Source organism: Alternaria atra (genome assembly GCF_907166805.1).
Source record: "Alternaria atra isolate CS162 genome assembly, contig: 25, whole genome shotgun sequence".
In the NCBI taxonomy this organism is placed as follows: domain Eukaryota; kingdom Fungi; phylum Ascomycota; class Dothideomycetes; order Pleosporales; family Pleosporaceae; genus Alternaria; species Alternaria atra.
Window position 1 is genome coordinate 3,289,660 of NW_025091323.1, and position 21,264 is coordinate 3,310,923.

At 51.1% G+C, this 21,264-nt stretch overlaps 8 protein-coding genes across 8 annotated transcripts; 3 read left to right on the forward strand and 5 right to left on the reverse strand.

Annotated features, from left to right (window-relative positions):
- Window positions 1-470: 470 nt before the first annotated feature.
- On the reverse strand, window positions 471-1,952 carry ALTATR162_LOCUS6157 (uncharacterized protein; the record flags this gene model as incomplete). Its single annotated transcript, XM_043313778.1, has 1 exon — window positions 471-1,952. One exon carries the CDS (start codon window positions 1,950-1,952, stop codon window positions 471-473), a length of 1,482 nt encoding a protein of 493 aa, XP_043169713.1.
- Window positions 1,953-2,546: 594 nt separating this feature from the next.
- Window positions 2,547-3,620, forward strand: ALTATR162_LOCUS6158 (uncharacterized protein; the record flags this gene model as incomplete). Its single annotated transcript, XM_043313779.1, has 2 exons — window positions 2,547-2,654; window positions 2,709-3,620. The coding sequence occupies 2 exons, from the start codon at window positions 2,547-2,549 to the stop codon at window positions 3,618-3,620; spliced, it is 1,020 nt and encodes a 339-aa protein (XP_043169714.1).
- A 1,312-nt stretch (window positions 3,621-4,932) lies between these two features.
- ALTATR162_LOCUS6159 (uncharacterized protein) lies at window positions 4,933-6,480 on the reverse strand (the record flags this gene model as incomplete). Its single annotated transcript, XM_043313780.1, has 2 exons — window positions 4,933-5,921; window positions 5,982-6,480. The coding sequence occupies 2 exons, from the start codon at window positions 6,478-6,480 to the stop codon at window positions 4,933-4,935; spliced, it is 1,488 nt and encodes a 495-aa protein (XP_043169715.1).
- A 556-nt stretch (window positions 6,481-7,036) lies between these two features.
- Window positions 7,037-9,747, reverse strand: ALTATR162_LOCUS6160 (uncharacterized protein; the record flags this gene model as incomplete). Its single annotated transcript, XM_043313781.1, has 2 exons — window positions 7,037-8,467; window positions 8,530-9,747. The coding sequence occupies 2 exons, from the start codon at window positions 9,745-9,747 to the stop codon at window positions 7,037-7,039; spliced, it is 2,649 nt and encodes an 882-aa protein (XP_043169716.1).
- A 639-nt stretch (window positions 9,748-10,386) lies between these two features.
- On the reverse strand, window positions 10,387-11,392 carry ALTATR162_LOCUS6161 (uncharacterized protein; the record flags this gene model as incomplete). Its single annotated transcript, XM_043313782.1, has 3 exons — window positions 10,387-10,476; window positions 10,527-10,934; window positions 11,111-11,392. The coding sequence occupies 3 exons, from the start codon at window positions 11,390-11,392 to the stop codon at window positions 10,387-10,389; spliced, it is 780 nt and encodes a 259-aa protein (XP_043169717.1).
- Window positions 11,393-12,285: 893 nt separating this feature from the next.
- ALTATR162_LOCUS6162 (uncharacterized protein) lies at window positions 12,286-13,907 on the forward strand (the record flags this gene model as incomplete). Its single annotated transcript, XM_043313783.1, has 2 exons — window positions 12,286-13,328; window positions 13,376-13,907. The coding sequence occupies 2 exons, from the start codon at window positions 12,286-12,288 to the stop codon at window positions 13,905-13,907; spliced, it is 1,575 nt and encodes a 524-aa protein (XP_043169718.1).
- Window positions 13,908-16,788: 2,881 nt separating this feature from the next.
- Window positions 16,789-18,069, forward strand: ALTATR162_LOCUS6163 (uncharacterized protein; the record flags this gene model as incomplete). The annotated part of the gene is made up of 1 exon (XM_043313784.1): window positions 16,789-18,069. One exon carries the CDS (start codon window positions 16,789-16,791, stop codon window positions 18,067-18,069), a length of 1,281 nt encoding a protein of 426 aa, XP_043169719.1.
- Window positions 18,070-18,460: 391 nt separating this feature from the next.
- On the reverse strand, window positions 18,461-20,996 carry ALTATR162_LOCUS6164 (uncharacterized protein; the record flags this gene model as incomplete). Its single annotated transcript, XM_043313785.1, has 2 exons — window positions 18,461-18,506; window positions 18,562-20,996. 2 exons carry the CDS (start codon window positions 20,994-20,996, stop codon window positions 18,461-18,463), a joined length of 2,481 nt encoding a protein of 826 aa, XP_043169720.1.
- Between the last annotated feature and the right edge of the window lie 268 nt (window positions 20,997-21,264).

Sequence of the window (21,264 nt, forward strand, 5' to 3'; positions counted from 1 at the left end):
GATTGCTGAAGCTCTGGACTCGTGAATGCCGCGCAGTGCTCGTGGCTTGGAATGTTCCGCCGCCACTGATGACGTTTCGCGCCAAGTGGGGCTCCATCAACCAAGTCGCCCACGACCCCCCTCCTCTCTAGCATTCACCCCATCCCAGCTCTGCCACGACAAACTCACTACTGTGTTCATTGGACCACGAAGAAGGCTTTCGTCACGGTATTCGCAATCGATGATACGGCGATGCACTCATGTGAATACAACGGCTCTTGGCGCAGCCTTCTTGCATCCACTACTCCGGAATCTAACCAGGCGTCTGATATGCGTTTCCTTGCAGGTATCCCTAATGTCTCGACCGCATGAATACACGGTCCTACACTACAGCTGTTCGAGTTGAGACCCGAAAATCATAATCATCGCTGCCATGTCTAGAACAGTAACCCTTTTCAACTGTATGTATTTGGCGATCAATCAGATATTCTCTATTCAGGTACTTGCATGTCGGTACGACCTTGGAACCTACACTTCTCTAGCCGATCTTTTGTGATCAAAAAGCTTTCAGGGAACCACTCTGGCTTTCCTTTGGTATCTCCACCTCCCATCATCTCCACCAACGCCTCCGCAGACTTCAAACATAGCACCATCCCATGACCATTAAAGCCCGCAGATATCCACATACCCTTCTTGTCCGGTACCTCTCCCACGAAGGGTCGTCCATCTGCCGTCGCACCCATTATACCTGTCCACTCCTGTACCACACGGCGCGCTGCCTCTTCTCCAGATGCTTCACCCCAGTTCTCGGCGCCAAAATACCCAGTCAAGCTCTCATAGAGGTATTTGGAAATATCTGGGTTCAAAGCACTATCGTCAACTGTTCCATACTCACTGGGGCCAGCTGCAGGGAGGCGACCCAGACCACCGCCAATAACGATGTGCTGCCCTCCGTCTGGTAATGGCCGAGGAATCATGTACTCATAGCCGTCGCGATAGATGAACGAGTAGGTTGTCGGCAATGGAGTCGGTAGCTTCGTCGAGGTTCCTGGTCGCTGGGCGGTGATCTGTCCGCGCATCGGTACGATGGCGCCTTGAAGCTCTTTCATAATCTGCGCTGTGTAACCATTGGTTGCAATGATGACGTTTCTCGCTATGATAGTGTTGTGTTGGCTGAAAACGTCCCAATTAGTACCAGTATCGTTGTTCGGTTTTGCCGACGGGCGGATATCGTCGACTGGCGTATTTGTGCATAATTGCAATCCTTTCTTGACGCACTCTGATAGTAATCCTGTTGCGAAACGGTATGCATGTATTCGGCCGGCTATATATTCGAAAGCGCCCGCCAACTCCTCTTCTGGTGATACTGTTGGATTTCTGTTCCTTGCTGCAACGGAGAACTTGCGCTGGATGTCCTTGATATTGTTGTGAATTTGATACCATGCAGTGTTGCCTACTTCCTTCTCATGCTCTTCTGCATCGGCTTGCAACAACTGGATTGCTAACTTTCCCGCTTCGAAGGTGTGTTTATCGTAGATGAGATCCACTGTATTACACAACATACTTTCGCAGTTCAAACCCAGATCTTCCGCCATGCGATGCGTCTCGACTATGTTAGCATACTCCAATCTCGCAATCTTCAGTGCCTCCTCTTTGCCAAGTTTTTGGATATGATGCATGTAGCTGCGATAGCTTGCCGCTTTGGTGTGTCCACCATTCCGCCCCGTCGCGCCTGAGCAGATCTCACGTGCTTCCAACATCACCACGCGCGCATTAGGCCAAGTTTTGAGAATGTGGTGGGCGATTGCTGTGCCAGAGATACCGGACCCGATAATGGCATAATCGTAGACTTGCGTACCGTTATCAGCCTCAGGCTCGATAACATTTGCAAGAGGTGACTTGGGATTGTGCCAGTATGAAGGCAGTGGTGTGGTGATGGGTAGCGCGACAGGGATGCGTGCTCGTTCTTCCATAATGTCCTCAAATTGATAATGGCTTTCTACGCTTTGCAAGATAGAAAGATGGAAGGGTCTTTCTAGAACACGTAAGGATTCTTGGACCTGAGTAAAACATGATCATGATAGAGGCAGGCGGAGAGCAGGTGATACTGTAAAAGTGGGGTGTGCGTCGGCTGTACATGCTACTTCGGGGGTGTCACTGTCTACTATGCGATAGTGACAGGGTATTGATTGTCCAAACGTCCGTTCTTTCTGAATTTTGAAACACACAACGGCAGCCAGACGAATATCGTTCGCCTAGTAGATAATAGTGAAGAAGGGTATAAAGAGACAAACCATCCAAGTGGATCGTTCGCCCTGGTCATATCAACGCTCATTGGCGGATGATTCGGGCCAAAGAGGTCCGGTAGCAAACTTATGAAAATGAACGTGTCCAGAAGGTAACAATTTGGCACCTAACTGGATCCAATGCAAAGGCTATCGCAAGTTTCATTGCATCTTTCACATAACACTCGTGACGGTGTCATTGAGACGAAGTCCAGCTCTACCCCGCCATTCCCACCTGACGCCGATCGCGGACAACCCTCAACTACACGCACCAACACCAACATGGCGAAGACTAAAGTTGTTGTAACGCGACAATTGATTGACGAAGCGCAAAGATTACTCGATGCAAAGAAGGAGGACTTGGAAGTTGTGCAATGGCAATCTGAGAAGGTGCGTGTTCACCATTGGCGATAGAGACCTGCGTTGCTGATGAGATGCATGCAGCCATGCCCCCGCTCCTGGCTGCTCGAGAACGCCAAAGGTGCAAGCGGAATCCTAGTTATGCTCACAGATAAAGTCGACGAAGAGCTTTTGGAAACGGCTGGATCACAACTCAAGGCCATCGCTTCATTCTCGGTCGGTACTGATCATGTTGATCGAAATGCCCTCAAGAAACGCAATGTACGCCTCGGCTATACACCAACATGTCTCACCGATGCCGTAGCGGACCTCATCATCATGCTCATACTCATGGCTCAGAGAAGAGGTGGAGAGTCCATGTCAAAAGTCGCCAAGGGTGAATGGCCTCAGATGCCGTGGCATCCTCTGCTTATGACTGGCCCCCAAATCCGTGGATCGACTATCGGTTTCTTGGGATTTGGACGGATTGCTCAGGCTTCTCTGCAAAGACTACTTCCATTCGGTATTAAAAGAGTTGTCTACCTTACGTCCAAGCCTGGAAAGCCCGTAAAGGAAGACCACTTCGGCCTGATCCAGAACGCTACTATTCCTATTGAGCCAGCGAGCAGCACCGACCAACTCGCAAAAGAGAGCGATGTAGTCGTTGTCGGATGTGCCCTCACACCAGAAACGAAACATCTCGTAAGCACAGATTTCTTCGCCAAGATGAAGAAGCTTGCTGTCATCGTCAACATCGCGCGAGGTCCCATCATTGACACTGATGCCCTGGTCAAGGCGCTGGACCAAGAGCAGATATTTGGTGCTGGTTTGGATGTGATTGAGAACGAACCGAACATCACAGCTGATCATCCCATCCTGAAGCAGCCGAGAGCTGTTCTCGTCCCGCATATTGGGAGCGCCACAATCGAAACGAGGGAGCAGATGGCCACTGAAAGTGTAAAGAACTTGCTTGCAGGATTGATGGGAGAGCAAATGATCAATGAGCTAGAGCTCTAGAGTACACAAAAAATACGATATCGCGACGCTTTCAGCTCGAGGTCTGATAACGCTGCGTTGTACCTCAATACGATGACTGCACTTTAACCCCAGTAGCACTCGGTCATCTTCAGAGAGCTTCACCCCATCAAGTGCATGCGTCTACTGCGTTTGACTCTGTTGACTACAACCGAAGTCGCAAAGCGTCCTTGGTCCTATCACGGTAGTTGCGTCCATTGTACCTCTGCAGCGCGGCGTATGTAAGTGCGAAGACCAGCCAAATCTCTAAGATTGCTCCCAGAACCATGGCAGTAACGAGCGCAGGATGCATTGTGAGACAATTGGTATGTGCCGTGGTAGTGTGACAGAGGATGTCGAGCGGTGGTGTATGTCGGCCGTCGTGAGCTCGTTGCAGGTGTCGAAGTAGCGACGGATTGATCAGAGGTCGCAGGTATAAACGTATAGCCGTATTACTAGTGAGTTGGCTGCTGAAATATTGTCTGCGATGTGAGATACTTACACGTTACTAGCCTAGATAATTGTGAGAGTAAGTATTCTTCAAGGGTTAAGGGTTGATACGGTCGCTTAAGTTGACTGCTTTCTATTGAGTACGAATGGTTATCGTGGCCATGTTACCGCCATCTAGTCATGGGGAATTCGCTAGCGATTGCAGAGGCAGTGAATGTGACTCCGAGGGTGTGATGGGCGTTGCACTTCCATGAATTATTCCTTCACCTCACCTATTTCTCCTGTAGTAAACGAACCTTAGATCGGATATTGATTAATCCTAATGGGTGGTCATATAGATAGTATCGCTTGGGAAGAAGGAATTGTGTTGTCCCTGATATCCATGGTGCCATCAAAGGAAGGCGCACGATTTGACGCTTTCAAGGTTGATCAGAATCCAGCGCCACTACTATTACAATCTTCATTAGAGATGGTTATCGTGCAGTTATTTCCGTCCTTATTTCCCTACCCTGGATTCCAACAGTTTTGCGTGATTGCTCTTGTACCATGAATCGCTTGCTTCGCGTGCGGGTTTGCGGACGACCTTAACAGCGCGTATGTTCTAAAACGTTCATGAATGGCCGCATTGATCCATCACGTAGAATTTACATTAACGATGAATGCTTTAAACAAAACCAGGATACAGGCTGTTGAGAGAGCGATGGTGGTGGTGGTGGTTGGGGCTCACCGGTACGATGACGTAGCTAGATACAAAAGGGGCTGCGAAGTGCACGCGCCAACTCTTCCAGCCTCTCTCATTACTCGTGTCATCGTCGCCAGCAGTAACGGTATGGATCGGGACAAATAAAGGACGCAATATTCAAGATTAGAACAACTTGAACCCTCCGGGCACCTGTGTCTGAAACACACCCGTCGGATCATACTTCCTTGCCACTTTCTTCATCCTTCCCAACGCAACCTCGCCGTAGCTTGCCAACGGGTCCTGAAACGATGCCGCAAAGTTGAGATACTTGTACCGATGGAAAACACCCTCTTCCTTCGTTAGCCCCTCGACCAGCTTCACCAAATCCTTCAAAGCCTCTTCGAATCCATCAGTAGCGAGAGCATCTTCAAAAGTGAAGATTATCTGCAAGAACACAAGATCCTTCTCTGGCGTCTCGTCTGGCCTGAAGCCTAAGCTATTAGGAGATGTGCCGTTGCGAGGTGGTGCAGGAAGAGCTTGAAAGGTTATCTCTGCCACTGGTTTGGCGTAGGCATACTGTGCTGCGATTTCAGGCACAAGGTCTCTCCAAAGGTTGTGGATGCGATGTATAATGGTCGGCGAGATCGAAAATGATGTTGTCGCCCAAATAGTCCGTTGAGGAATCGCGGCCACTTGTCTAGATGCATTTCTGGTATGTTCACTTATAGGCGCTTCTATCATACCGTTCATAACCTGCGGCTTCACTTCGGTGATAGTCCTCAACGCTCCCAACTTCTGAGCTGGCCGTGTGTACCACATGATGCTGACTGGATTGAACGTCGCTGCAGTGTGGTTGTATCGCACTGTGACCCAGCCCGCTACATACGGATCATATGCTCCTAGTTTGAGCTCTGTATATGCCGAAAGTAGAGGCGTGGTAGCATTGGCTCCGAAAACGATTCTTCCACCATAGATGGGACCGGCAGAGAAGGCTTTCAAGTCAAAGCGTGTCACAACACCAAAGTTGTTTTGCCCTCCTTTGAGCGCTGCGAAGAGATCGGAATTCGATGTCGCATTTGCGTTAATGATCTTCCCGCTTGCGAGTACGACTTCGAAGTTGATGACGCCGTCACACGCCCATCCACGCTCTGGACTAAAGAAGGATATTCCACCTGAAAGACGTTCATCAGTCGTCTGTCTTGACTAGTTTGTTAGAAGAAGGGTATACTTACCTCCAGTCAAGAAGCCAGCAGTTCCTACGACCCCGATGCGGCCGCCGAGCGCCGTTAAATTACGCTTTTCAGTCTCGTCGTACACGTCTTGCCACAGCGCGCCGGCGCCGACCCTCACAACATGATCTCCTCTCGCTACTTCGACCTTCTTCATGCTTTGCATATCGATTGTGACGCCGTCATCGATGTTATTAAAGCCGGCATTGGCATTATGACCACCACTTTTGATCGCGAACTTGGTGCTGTTACTCTGCCCTAGAACGATAATGGCATTTGATACATCCTTTGCGGAGCTCGGGCGGACGATACACGATGGGTGCAGTCGAAGTTGAAGGAACGGATAGGATTGGATGGATGCGTTGTAGGTTGGGGCTGCGGGGAAGAAGGTGTTGTTTGGGAGTACCAAGGCTAGGTCTTCACATAAGTTACTTGAGTAGCCTTGTGCAGATACCACACCGAACAAGAACAAGGCCGTAGAATAAAATGTAAGAAGACCCATCTCGCAGAAGTCTAAAGATCTAGTTGTCAACTGGCACCACCGAATGTGACTCTAGAGTCATTTTAAACTTTTTCGACATTCCTGGTTCCCCATGTTGAGCAAGCATAGCAAAACAGCACGTGGTATAATGAGCACGAAGAAAGCGGATTGCAGATACGATGCTTCATTTGTGGCGTCATGGTTCCGAGGTTTCAGTCAGCCGCAGCTGGTGTGCTTCAACGTGATTGGCTGACATGGATATTGGAACCTCAACCGGGTAGCAGAGATGCATAGTAAGGTTTACACAACAGCTCAGATGAGCTTGTTGTTGCAAAAGCGGGGAGCCGGACTGATTGAGCTGCAGTTGATCAGTCCAGAACGTTGTCACAGTCAGAATTGAACGTAGGTTAGACGCAACCCTTCATTGCTGCTTGGGAGACCATTCGGTCGCGAATCCATCTGACGCATTTGGAAAACAGATTATTTAAGACCAATTTTACGCATGTCAATCGCTTAGCTACATACACCTCGGCGTGTGCTGAGATACAAGCAGCCATTGCGGTGCTTCTTGCAATCCCTAATCCCTTCCTCTACCCACCGATAGGGTTTTTAAGTTATTCAGTCCATCCAGAAATTCCTGTAACACCCGCACAGCTATATCAACGATGGGAGTCGTTTCTGCGATGCCCTTATCTTGCTTGCGTCCCCTCTCTTTCAAAAGGAAGGCGCGGTCGAGATCTCCAAGAAGCGTTGACACAATCGAGAAACCACGGTCGATAGGCGACTTCCAATCAGCCTCGTCGTGTGGTTCCGTGTTCCTAGAAAGCTTCTTGTGTTCAACGTCGATCTTGTGACAAAGCTCGTTGCACTGTAGCGTTAGGCTAATGTAGTCAAACTCGAGCCGGGAAAGAAGTTGAAAAAGCTGTCCAGAGTTGCGGAAGTCTCTGATGAAAGACAATATGTTCAGATCGTCGGGGTCTTGCCCCCGTGAAGAGCGTCCAGAATGTTTGGTCATCTCTTCATCCATACGATGCCATGTGCGTAATGTTTTGTCTCTCTCATGGACATAGTCGCGGAGAATGTTTGTCATCGGAAGTGGTACGAGCTCGCTCGTCTTGTGTGTGGGTTTCCCGAAGTCGAGATAACGGTCAGGGTTCTTGTTTAGACTTCGAGCTTCCTTAATCAACTTTGACGAAAACCCCGTCGCAAGTAGCAGTCGCGAGAAAAAATCTCCAGACTTGACGGGAACTTCCTTGAGAAATATCTCTTTCACATGCCACTCCATCACCAACTCAATCTCCGGCCAACCGCCGTTGATCAAGCCCCGCTTGAGGAAGCAGTTGTACAAGTGACAAAGCGCAAATATTTGTGGGCTGGCATTCGCAAAACTGAGTCCCATTTCTTCGCGCAATAGAAGATGGGTTAAGGAAAGCTTTGCTCTTAATGTCGGGATCGTCATCCGCAGAAAGTCACCGTCTCTGGGCGGAAGTATATACTGAGCAGCATAGCTCTGTCGCATAAGCGTGTCGCCTGCGTTATCCTCAATACCTTCGTTCTCAAGACCCTCCATGAGCTCATCCCGGGCTTCTGTAGTCCTGAATGTTGGCTTCGGGTAGTCGTACTGTAAGCCGTAGAGCGGGTGCGTAGACTTCAACAGTCGCATCTCGACATACCGAATTCGAGAAAATGGTCGACCTATGATAAAGGATCGGTGTGTACGTGCGGATTCTGTGACTTCCCAGCTATTTCTATGGAAGTTGATTCCCTGGTTCTGCCAGGATGCGAACTGCATCTCCTCTTTCGCCGCCCTAGTTAGGATCGGGGTATATTGCTTCAGCGAGTGGGCTTTGTCTTTCGATCGGATCCTGATCGCCAACTCGGCAGCGAACGTGGTAACCATCGAAACCTTTTCCCAGATACCGAGGGAGCCGTAAATTCTGGAAGGCGCGTCGAATGCCCCTTTCAGCAATGGCATCCTGAAGCCCTTTTCATGTCGCGTTCTAACTTCCTAGATATCCAATCAGTTTCTGGTAAAGAAGTGGATGCTCACATAGGATCGGAAGAGCTTACATGTTCTAATCCTGATTCGTGTAAATAATGAACGAGAAATTCGTAATCTTCTTTGGAATGTAGCCGTGCGGAAACATCGTGAGCGCCCAGGTGCGGTGCTAGGAATAAGTAATTTGGGCCAAACCTTCTCCGCTCTGCTTCAATCTTTTCGAGAGACCTCGCAGTCTTGCCGAAGAACTCATCCGCATTGAGAGAAGGATCAAACGCCGGTAGCCCTTTCTCATAAGCTGCTAGCACTAAAGCCTCCTCCTCGTGGCGTATAAGGCCGAACGCAGCTTCTGTCATGAGCATAGCTCGAACTTCGTCCAAGTGATCCTCAACGCCGAAGTCCTTGTGTGTGTCCTCCCAGTCACGCTCTAGCTGTATGACGGCCACACGCATGTCGTCCGTCAGACAAGACTTCCTCAAGGCCAACTCTTCTTTGGTCCTAGTCTTCCACTCTTCTTTGCGCTTGGTCTCCAACTCTTCTTTACTCTTGGCCTCCATCTCCTTTTCGTTCTCGGTCTCCAAGTCGAGCTCGAGGTTGCGAGCGAGCTCGTCCAGCTCATGACCGATGGCCTCCCGCTCTGCTTCAGCAGCCGCAGCTTCCTCGGTCACGATATCCCGGTCGTTACCAACGACTTGTAGCGTAGATGTAGACGCTGGGTGGGGTGTTGGCGCTGACATGGGCGCAATCGCAATGCTATATCGAAGGTCTGGGGGGTTGGCGGTAACAGGTCGAGCAACCGACTGTACCTTGACCTTCTTTTCCAGAATCTCGTGGCAGTATTTCAACAACCACAGGAAGTAAATATGACCATTGTCCGAAGTCCTCTCCGATAGTTCTTCCTGGGCATATCGATCGGCGTACGCCTGACGTGTTTTCACGGCCCGCTTGTAGGAATACCAGACAAACTTAGGCATTATCGAAGTCCTCTCTTTCTTCGCGATATGTCTTGCCAACTTGAGAATTGTCTCGGTCGAAATGGAGTACTTGCCCTTCGAAGCGGTCGAGGCTGCATTTGATGAGATAGCTTTGCTGGCAGCCGCTTGTTTAGCTTGCTTCCTCTCTTTACCTTTCAGTCGCTTTGAAGGCTGCTGTGTGGTCATGTTCTGGGGCACAGATGGGTTATCAATCTCGTACTCCTTGTCGCGCGCAGTGACGACAAGCCAGAAGATGAAGCGGCTAGTGTCGAGCTTGTACTGCTCGTACGAACCTGCTACCGACACGGTCGCCATGGCTTGTTGGTTGAAGGAACGAAGTCTATAAGAGTAGGCAGGAAAAGATCGTATAAAATCGTGAGCAGTTATTGGCAGTTGTGATGGGGTAAAGTGTAATGGAATATGGAATGTAGTTGAGTACCAATAGAACTTAGAGGACAAGCAGGGAGAGCTAGTGGGTGGCTCGATATAAGTTGTGCGAGGACTCATATAACGCCCGTTGACTAAAGAAAGGGAAAGTCCGCAAGGGAGTAGCACGGCTCGCTAAATCGCGACACCTACGATCAGGAGCGTCACTTGGTACATTTCCCTAATGGAAGTGACTAGCCGAGTGGGAAATCTCCAAAAAAGGAAAGGCACTTTCACTGTCTTATGGCTTTATATAAGTTGTGCAATCAGGTCAGGCGGACAAAGTACTGGAAACCTACAGCAAACAAAATCTTGCAGCGCGTCGCAAGCGCGACAATCGAGAGGACACCGAATGATGAACGAATGAGTATGGAAACCGTCCTTGAGGGCGACTTGAACATTATCGAGATTAATTTGGGATCATAGTGGCAATGGGTAAAGATGACACAGTCGCTGTTCAGGTCGAGCAGATTTGAGTCGCCCTACACGTCCCCAGAGCTGTCAACGCATTCGCTCTTATACTTGCCTTTATCGTCGAACCGGCGAGTAAAGCGAGACTTGTCCGACGAAGAATAGCGTGACTGCGACGATTGCTACAGTACTATACGTGATCGCAACCTTTGTGGTAAGTTAGAACACTATATGAAACGGCAGCCGCATGAACATACCTTGGTATTATCGTCCCACATTGTCGGATGGTGCAAGTGCGTAGTCGCCGACCAGACGTGAAGGAACATCCCAATAATCATGCAGAGAGTAGCCGATGTCAGAAACATCACCGGCATCTGCCATGTGATAATTTGGAGCAGGCTAGGCGTCCGACGGCCAGTCTTGGATGAGTGGCTCTTTTCGCCATTCGTCTTGGAAAGTAACTTGCGGATGTTGCTCAGTCCATCGCGATGTGATGAAAGGCGGTGCAATCGTACAGTCTGATCAGCAGCTGTAAGGATGCTGAAAAGCGACAGTATGATACCACAGTACCACGAAGTGCGCACAGACCATGGCGACTCTTTTCCGTTTGGTAAGATGTTAGGCCAGCTCCCGGTAGAGGTAAGAACGCCTGCCAAAAGGGCAGCCTGTTACATATCAGCATACAGAAGGCTACATAAAGCGTCGGAAGCCATCAGGAGAAGAAGAGGATGCAGGATTGTGCCCGTCTCAGTGGTACCCTCATTCGACAAGAAGCGGGTGGTATCTGGCGAGCATGATTGCGAACGTATGACCATATAGGAAAATATTTTCGAATACTTACCACAACACCAACAAAATTGAGCTCACTAAGCTTGTTGTCTCTCCATCGCACAGTAAGGTCGTCTCGCTCGTCCTGATCTTCAGTATTGAGAATGATCTCCAGAGGGTCGTACGTCGTCGGGTCAGGAGCATAGATACCTCCGCCGAAGAATTGCAACACCGTTATTAAACTCCATATATGACCTTCGCTCTCTTGTCCTATTCTCTGGTGCGATGAGCTTCCCAGGAGCGGTGTTCGCGAGCCGGACGTGCCTCTATCCTCGACATCGTTGTCGTACGTCATGATTTCCTGGAATACTTTGGTTTTACGGTAAACTGGTCGCTGGCTGTTGTCGGACCGGACCCTGGAAGATTTTCCGAAGATTTCAGAACCTAGAGATACGATGGGGGTGTGGTTGTAGGTATATGTTGCGCGGTAGCAATCATCCGGTTTCTGTGGAGGGTAAAAGGTCGCGTGCTTAGCCGTGCAGCTGCTCAATGACGCACGTTGGCGCGTGAGCCTTGCCAGCCCACGCGATCTTCGCAGTATCTACCATATCGCGCGAATAAAACTCGAGTACAATGCACGTTGCTGCTGGAAGCACACCATGAGATGGATCGAAATGCAGGATGGCGGGAGAAGGTCGAGGATTGATGCTGAGTGGCCAGATGTCGGAAGAGTGGTCGCCGCAAGGCTCCTCGGCGCCCCACGTACCCACGCGTTGAGATGCACTGCCTCTATAGAGCCGCCGAGACTGGTCAACATACGGCTATGACGTGAACCGTTATAAACAACATGTCTCGATGCTAACTACAACGACACTTCACGATACAACGCACCTTGTGACCAAGCATATCTAGGTATCTCCAAACATGTCATCCGTCGCGCAGAAGAAAGACTTCTATGTCGGAACAGACAGGCATCGGTGGTGGAAAGAGGCGGTGGTATATCAGGTATATAAATCCATCCAACTTACTAAGGAAGCGTTAACACAGGTATAAGATTTACCCTGCTTCATTTTTGGACAGCAATGGTGATGGTTGGGGCGATGTTCCTGGCATCACGCAAAAATTGGATTACTTGAAGGACCTTGGCGTCGATGTAATATGGGTATCACCAATTTACAAGAGCCCACAAGGTAAGTTTTCGACACAAGAAATGCATGTAATATAAAAACTGACTTCTTTATCGCTGACATGGGGTATGACATTGCGGACTACGAGGATATCGATCCTAGCTATGGCACCCTGGCTGATGTTGACAATCTTATCAAAGAAATCAAGAAACGTGATATGAAGTTGGTCATGGACCTCGTTGTCAACCATACTTCGGAAGAGCATGCGTGGTTCCTGGACTCACGATCATCGAAGAAATCGTCGAAACGCGATTGGTACATCTGGAAGCCCGCCAAATACGATGCTGAAGGGAATCGCCAGCCTCCGAACAACTGGGCGCAAATCCTGGGTGAGGCAAACTCCGCATGGACGTGGGACGAGACCACTCAAGAGTACTATCTTTCTCTCTTCACACCCGAGCAACCGGATCTTAACTGGGAAAATCCCGATGTCCGTGCAGCTGTACACAATATCCTTCGCTTCTGGCTTGACCGAGGCGTGTCCGGATTTCGTATGGATGTCATCAACTTGATCTCGAAGGTGCAAACATTTCCTGATGCGGATATCTCGGTCAAAGACAACAAGTACCAACCGGGCCACAAGTACTACGCAAACGGCCCGAGACTACACGAGTGGCTGAAGGAACTTCGACGCGACGTACTCTCAAAATACGACACCCTCACCGTTGGAGAAATGCCATTTGTTCGTGATGAAAACGAGGTCATCAAAGTTGTCGGTGCTGAAAATGAAGAGCTGAACATGATCTTTGCTTTTGACTTGGTCGACATCGACAACGTACCCGGCGACTTTAAGTACACACTGCACCCCTGGGATGCGCGGGATCTCAAAAAGATTGTGAACCGACTGCAGCGTTTGATGCTCGAGCGCGATGGCTGGAACTCACTCTACGTCGAGAATCATGATCAGCCTCGAAGCGTCAGCAGGTACACGGACGACAGTGATCAGTGGCGCGAATACGGTGCGAAGCTGTTGTGCTTGATGCAGACTACCTTGGCCGGGACACTATATGTCTACCAAGGTGAGGAGATCGGCATGCGCAACGTGCCCAAGGACTGGAAGCCCGAAGAGTACAAAGATATCGAGAGTATCAACTTCTTCAAAAAGTAAGTGTCTCCTTCTCCTGACCTTCTCACCTCGCTAACAGCTACAGATACCGCGACCTCTACCCTGGCAACGCTGAAAAACAGGCTTTGGCAGCTAAGATCATGCAACGCAAAGCTCGCGACAGCGCTAGAACGCCGATGCAGTGGGACTCGTCTTCCCAGGCAGGATTTACTAATGGAAAGCCCTGGATGCGCGTCAACGATGACTATCCTAGCATCAACGCCGCAGCTCAACTCACAAATCCCGAACCCTCACCCGGCATGCTTTCTGTACACGCATTCTGGAAGCGTGGCCTAGACTGTCGCAAGGAGAACAAGGATGTCTTCGTGTACGGTGATTTTGAAATGCTTGACATGGAAGATCAAAAGGTCGTTGCGTATCAGCGGTGGAGTGAAAAGAACGCTTTTATCACCGTGTTGAACTTTAGCGGCGAGCAAGTAACGTGGGAGAAGATGAGAGATCTGAAGGTGAAGAAATGGGTTGCTGGCAACTACGACGAGAGACAGTTGGACGAGAAGGCGAAAATTGGAAGGCTAGAGTTGAGGCCTTGGGAGGCAATGCTGGGTATGCTAGAATAAAGATTGGTCCATTGGTAGATTATAATTTTAGATACGCATTGCATACAAGATCATGAGGTGTAAGAGATAGCTGGATGCGAATCAAGAGGCTAGACGGGTAGGAGAGCAATCAACGCGAAACAAAGAGGGCTAAAATTAACTCGATCACGACTGCGAGAAGGTGGCCAACACAACTTCCGCGCCCGAATGTACATCTGAAGATTATACAGCCTTTAAGGTATCTTTTGCGACAGCTTGTATTGTGTTTAGACGGCCACATGGACGATCTAGGTCTGAGGGGGTCCAACTGATAGCCGGCGAATCACAGGCTGCAATATTAATATACGGCTTCTTTACATGGTCTGGAGATATTACATGCGTGACTTAAGTCACATTAACACTGGACAGTGATACATGAATCCCAACTGTGTTTGCGGGTGGCACTTCCTTACTGAGAACAGCAAGGCCGACTGCTACAAGCCTCTCGGTGAGTACGAAAACTTTGAGTGAATGATCCCTGGGTAGAAGACATGCATTATTCATAGCCTCGGTCTCGCGGCCAATGCGCGCAAGAAACAGGCGCAATTGCGGGTCGAGAAGACAATGCGCCGGAACTGTAAGCGCGACTCATTCAATGCGCAGTCTGACTGGTTCTACCACGTCCGTCCAAGAAGCCCGCGGTTGCGCCTTCAAGCGCTCGAGCAGTTACGACGCCCTCCTTTTGCGTGAAAAAGGCTATCATCGAGAGCACCTAGCAGAGGAAGGCCACGGCAGCACGTGGAAGCACATCGTATATTCAGGGAACCAACCTTCGCGACAGTAGGTACACAAATTGGGGCTAGACGCGATGCAGAGCTCTAAGTCCTTGATCCATGAGAGGGATCAAGGATGCCAAGCAGAAAGAACGAGGTAGAGATTTCTCGCTGTAGGTTTGCGATGGCGTCAGCAGAGAGTTGGTATTTCGATACCTTTGAGATGATCTTGGACTTTGATAGCACACACTGGTAATTAGATATTCATAATTCGATAGTCCAATGCCTGCAATTCTGAGACACTGACCATGGCGACGATCAGAGTATCGGTATGTGTTCGGACTAGTGCGACATCCGGTCGGGATCTTCGGGTGACATTTACTGAGAGATGCTAGCGCGCAAGGCTGGACGTAACACCTTCACCCTAGGTCGTGAGGATATACCCCGTTGAATCACTCCTATCGATCATGTGATCAATATTCTGTTGTGCTGGATGTTGCAGTAGTGGGCGGCCTTATTTCTGGAATGCGTATAGCGAGCACTGGCGGCCAACAATAACAATATCGTGCATATCTGTTTGCATAGCCAGCGCAGTGGCTAGAACATTGGGAATGATTGTCCTCTTCTTGACGAGTACTGGCAAGCGCGGCTCCAAGCTGTCAGGCGAGCTCGTGTTGCTAGCTTGATTCACGATAGCGATGGGCCGGTGTTACTGTGGATCCATTCGGCACCGCTTGAATACATGGAATGGTCTTCTTCGTTGCGGCGGCGGAGCTGCGAGTCGAGTCATGCCGAGTATAGGGGACACCTACGATGCGAGTGCAAGATCGCGTGAGAAGGGAAATGCCGTATTCGATAGACTGTCAGGCTCATCACGTCACACTCCTGGTCATCGGTACCTGTCTTGTACCATCAGCATCATTTTAGACACTTGCGATGCCGTTAGCAAAACCCTCAAGCACCACTATACCCTGGTATCATAGTAGATCTCCTTGATCGACTGCCGTAGCATAAACTTATTCCGATATGCACGACGGACAGAACGGTCTCCGAATCCCGAAGGGGCGCACCAGAAACGACGATGTAAATGTTACCTATGGGGCTAGTAAGGAAGAGCCTCTTGCGCAATCAAAGCTTGAATAGTCGGGGAGTCCTAGGCCAAAGACCTCGGCCAGGGAGCTTAGATACTGCTTGAAACTCTATGTCGCACAGGCCTGTATCGTTTACCCGGTGGTCACAGTATCTATGAAGGGACAGAGAAAAGACACTATGTGTATTATCTTGATGATCACACCTGTCTGTTGTTGCAATTCTTGATGAATAGTCGGCTAGGAGAAGGTGAGGGTGACAAACGTCAATTGCGGTGGCTGAAACAAGCCTAGCAGTTCCCGCTAAACAACCTCGGAACGGCGGTTTCCGCCACCCAACTCGATTGAGAGTCAAAATAGCCGACCTGGCAAACTCCTGCTTGCGCCACGACTCAGAAATATCACGAATAAGGCCACGCTAACGCTACTATTTTCCCCTCGAACTACCAAAGCTCCCCCCACTTTAGTTTCAAGGCCGCAAGGCTGCAAAACTGCACGGTGCGGAGAAAGTAGGCTAGCATTCCTTCCCTGCGCACATCGGGGCATCTCCCGTAACCTTAACCTGCTTAACCTCAACCTACCCTGCGCAATTCAGGCATCTCCCGTACACTTGCCGTCGATCCCGCAAAGAATAGCGTGAAACAAGACGGTCTAGACAACCCTTTCATCATATCACGTCTTTCAATAGAGTCGCCATGTTTCGAAACGAAGCTACCGTGAGGCTCGCCACGATGATGCTCAGGGGCCAGTCACTGACTACCGATGCCGACTGACTACGGAGACCTACTATGCGACTCGAAGTCTTCGAGTATAAGAGAACCAGTTCCCAGCGCAAAAAGTAAAAAGGCATCAGCTTTGATCTCGTCTACATTCAACACTTTCGCTTTTAGCAACCAACAACACTTACTTTCGCTACTACTTTACTCGACTTTTCAGTCTCAAGTCTTTCGTTTGTGCAGAGCACTTAACTTATTTACTATTTCCATTGATCACACATCGTATCCATTCGATACCAACTTTCAATTCACTTAATCAATCTCAAACGAACGAACAATCGTCAACATGAAGTTCTACACTGCTCAGGTTCTCGCTTTGGCCAGCATCGCCACTGCCCTTCCTCACCCTACCTACAACTCGGGTTCCTACTCTCAGCCGAGTGCTCCTCTCACCACCGGTGTATCTGGTCCTAGCTACGGATCAGGTGGCGCTGGCTCAGGTCCCAGCTACGGATCAGGTGGCGCTAGCTCAGGCCCCAGCTACGACTCTGGATCTTCTGGATCTTCTGGCTCTTCTGACTCTGAGGGTTCTAAGACTCCCAGCTCTGGCAAGGGAGGTCTCAACCTTCCTGGCCTCGGTGGAGGTGCCGGTCTCCCCGGTCTCGGTGGTGCAGGAGGCAAGGGAGGTCTCGGAGGCCTTGGAGGACTCATGGGTGGTCTTACTGGCGGACTCGGTGGAGGAAAGCTTCCCGGTCTTTCCGGCAGCGGCGCTGGCAAACTTCCTGGTCTCTCCGGTGGTCTTGATCTTCCTGGCCTCGGTGGTGCAGGAGGCGGCGCAAAAGGTGGCCTTGGTGGCCTAGGAGGTCTTCTGGGCGGACTCGGTGGCGCTGGCAAAGGCGGTCTTGGAGGTCTCCTCGGCGGAGGTCTTGGCGCAGGCGCTAACGGTGGTGCCAACGGCGGAGCTGGAGTTGGCGGATCCGGATCTGTGGGTGGTGGTGCCAACGCTGGAGTAGGAGGTGGCGCCAACGGTGGCGTCGGAGCTGGTGTCGGCGGCCACGCTGGAGCTGGAGCTGGTGTTGGCGGTACTGTTGGCGGTGGTGCTGGTGTCGGTGGCCACGCGGGAGCTGGTGCCGGTGTTGGCGGTACTGTTGGCGGTGGCGCTGGTGTCGGAGGCTCTGTTGGTGGTGGTGCCGGTGTCGGTGGCCACGCTGGAGCTGGAGCTGGTGTCGGCGGCTCTGTCGGTGGTGGTGCTGGTGTCGGCGGCCACGCTGGAGCTGGTGTCGGAGGCTCTGTCGGCGGTGGTGCTGGTGTCGGCGGCCACGCTGGAGCTGGAGCTGGTGTTGGCGGTACTGTTGGCGGTGGTGCTGGTGTCGGTGGCCACGCGGGAGCTGGTGCCGGTGTTGGCGGTACTGTTGGCGGTGGCGCTGGTGTCGGAGGCTCTGTTGGTGGTGGTGCTGGTGTCGGAGGCTCTGTTGGTGGTGGTGCTGGTGTCGGTGGCCACGCTGGAGCTGGTGCCGGTGTTGGTGGTTCAGTCGGTGGAGGAGCAGGTGCCGGTGGCCACGCTGGTGCCGGTGCTGGTGCTGGTGCCGGCGCTGGAGCTGGAGGCAACGGAACCTACGATGCTTAAGCTGCTTCAGTTGAAGTAGCATGAATGCTTTACTATCTGGACCCCTGATTGGACGACGATAAGATTCGATATACGACTTTTAATTCAACTTTTTTTAAAACATTGTTCCTCTAAGTGACTTGTATCTTGATGACCAAACACCGATTTAAGAAGGGTTAACAAGTCTTTGCAGTTATACTCAATACTAACTTAAGAATACGGCGTTAGAGGCTGTAACGATAGTCCATTGTCGGTGAACCTATTTCACAATATGTTAGCCAAAACAATTGTACGGTTGCTTATCGTCGTATCTCAGGATTTGAACAAGTAGCATGGCTTGAGATGTAACTCTTGCTTCATTTGAGAGGGTCAGGAATCTATCAATACTCGACCAAGAAGACGAATAAGAGTATCAAGGATTCGCTAGCGCTAAACATGCGTCAACTGCAAGACCGACCCTAGATGTTTGTTAGTATCCGTCATACGGTCAGAGTGAGATGAACAAGGACTTACCGGCCCTCCTTCTGCCGCACTACGTCGTCGATGACATCCCGGTCCAGCTGGGGAAACATGCCCGTCAGCGTCTCGACTACGACCTTGTGTTCCTGTCGCTGTATGCGCCTCGCTTCCTCCGCTTCGGCAGACGCCTGTCGCGCTGCGACATCTTCTGCCGCCAACCTCTGCCTTTGTCGGTCTTCTTCATGCGACGGCCGTTGCTTCTCACTCATGTTAGACTGAGGAACCTGACCAGGATACTCTGTTGACGCACGTGGCGGTAAATGCGGTTTCTGGGCTGCTGCAGGTCCAGATGGATGGTGTGTATCGTTGTCCGAGAAGATGCGACCAATAGTGCTAAGTGGCCGTTGTATTGTCCGCAATAGCCCTGCGACAGCGGCATTCTCTTCTTCTGGCTGCTCCGCCTCGGACTTGCGATCTTTCAGACTGGTTGACCGTCGCGGCCCTGCGGTCTCTGCCTCCATTGAATTCCTTTGCGTAAGTTCTGGTCGCAGTGGTGTCGTCTTTTCCGCTATGTGATGATAGTGCGGTGAAGGCATACGCTTATGGTTAGGCGCAGTAGGATGTAATAGCGCAGATGAAGATGAAGACTCGGCCTCTTCAGCTGCGTGACGTTCAGCGATGGCTGAGACGGCCGCTTCGACGTTCTTCTCGAATTCCTCATCCGTCACTGTTAATGACGTCTTGTCAAGACCCTCAATGAATTGGATGGCGCCCATCAAAGACGATATGTAGTAGCCTGCTTCCCCACCAAGCTTGTCCTGGTTCCGGAACCGCAGAATGTATTGTACGTTCGAGACGAGATGATCGGGGTTCGCTTGCAGTACCGTGTAGATGAGAAGTGGTACAAAGGCATCGGCAGACTGATCGGAGTTGGACGTCCGCAAGAACCCGAAGATGACTTTGCAGCAGTTCAAGATGCAGATGATCTTGTCTCTAGGCGCTCGGTAGCTTTTGATCTTCAACAGCTCCTGTTGGGCCAGATGTAGAAACTTCTTGCCCTTGTCGCCTACCGGCTTGATATCCAGGTGCTCTTCACTGACCCACTTGTATATGCGCACCTTCTGCGCTAAGACCTCATCTCGTTCTACGTCCTCTTGATGCTGACCCCTCCGACCTGGTCCCGGTGGCTCTTGTCTCCGTCGACCTTTGCGTGGTGATGCGGGTTCTGGAGGCGGGATTGCGGGCGAGAAAGTTTGGGTGTATAATCGATTCATGACTAACTTCTCCATGCCTTCTCTTGCATTATCGAATTCGGCGTCCGATACAGTCCGCCATACCTCGCATTGTGCCATCTTCTTGCTGATGAACTCGAGGAAGTCGCCGATGATTTTGACCTGCTCGTGTACCATCCATTGCTTCTTCCCAAACTCGAGAAGAAAAGAGCGCAAGAACTTGGCGACAGGGTCGGCCGTCCGGTGGCGTAGCTGCTCGAGGAAACGGTGGAAGTCGAAGGGTAGGTCTGGTTCGGGCTCTGGTGCTGGCTGTACTGGCTTGTACTTGGAGGCATGTGCACTAGGCGACGTGGGTTCTGCGAAGGAGGTAGCAGTGCTGACGCGGTGTAGAGAGGATGTACGAGGAGGTGGAGACTGCAGTGGGATTGTCGAAGCCGCATCGTCGGTCGGAATGGGTAGGGGCTTGTCGAGCGGCACGAGACTTGATCTTCGTGGTGGGTACGGGGTTGACGGTGATTCCAACATAGGGCTCGCTATTTCCAATCTGGGGGACATGATCTCAGTCTCGTCCGGCCCGCCATCCCCCTCGAACTGATCCATAATGCTTTGTATCTCCTCCTGCGAGTTGTCCACCGCGTCTCCTGTACCGTCATGGTTCGCAGCATAGTCGTCAGCCGCAGCGTCTTCGGAGTTCCTTCCACTCGATCGTCCTTGCGACATCGGGGACGTAGTTCGGCTGGGTACGTTACTTGTCGTAAGGTATTTGTCGTCTTTGGGCGGCGGAGGAGGAGGTGAAGGTGATCGTATGGGCGCTTTGCCTGCCGATTTCTCGCTAGGCTCGGGTGGTGGTGTTGATGCTCGGTCCGTCCCTGTGTTCTCCGTTTTGGTCGTGGGCTCCTCTGTTGGCGCGCCAGATGATGGCTGCGAAGCCTTCGCGTCTTCTTCTTGGACCGTCTCTGAGCCAGTGAGTGCCGCATTTGGCTCCTCCAAAGTACTGCGTGCTTTCCCCACCTCCTCTCTCGACTCTTCTTTCGCTACATGCCCCTCGTCTTGGGCTTCGATCTGAACAGGCTGCCCCGCCTTATTGGTGGCATTCGCGTCATCTGCCGTAGTCTTAGGCTCTGTAGCCAGTCCTAGTAGAGGCGCGCTCTCGTTCATCGTGGCTACATCCTGATGGTCGTCGACCTTCTCTAGCTTCGCTTCGGCGTTGCTGTCGTGGGCTGCATCGTGTTGCGGAGTGGAGTTCGGGGGAGACATAGACCGACTTGGACTGGAGGTTATGGAAAGGCGATAGGTGGTTGATCAAGTGTCCATGGGTCTTCTATGGAGCTCAAAATAGCTCTAGCAAAGGTGCATCTATGTCAAGTGTCTCAGTGGTCGAGGTCTGCTGCGCATCCATCTGCGAATCGTCCGCATGGTCTCTCGGCATCTAGAAGCCGAGTCTCCGAGCGGCCCCCACTAGCGCGTCGAGCAATCGCAGACGTGCAGTTGCCAACACGAATCCCCAACCGCGAATTCACCAGCC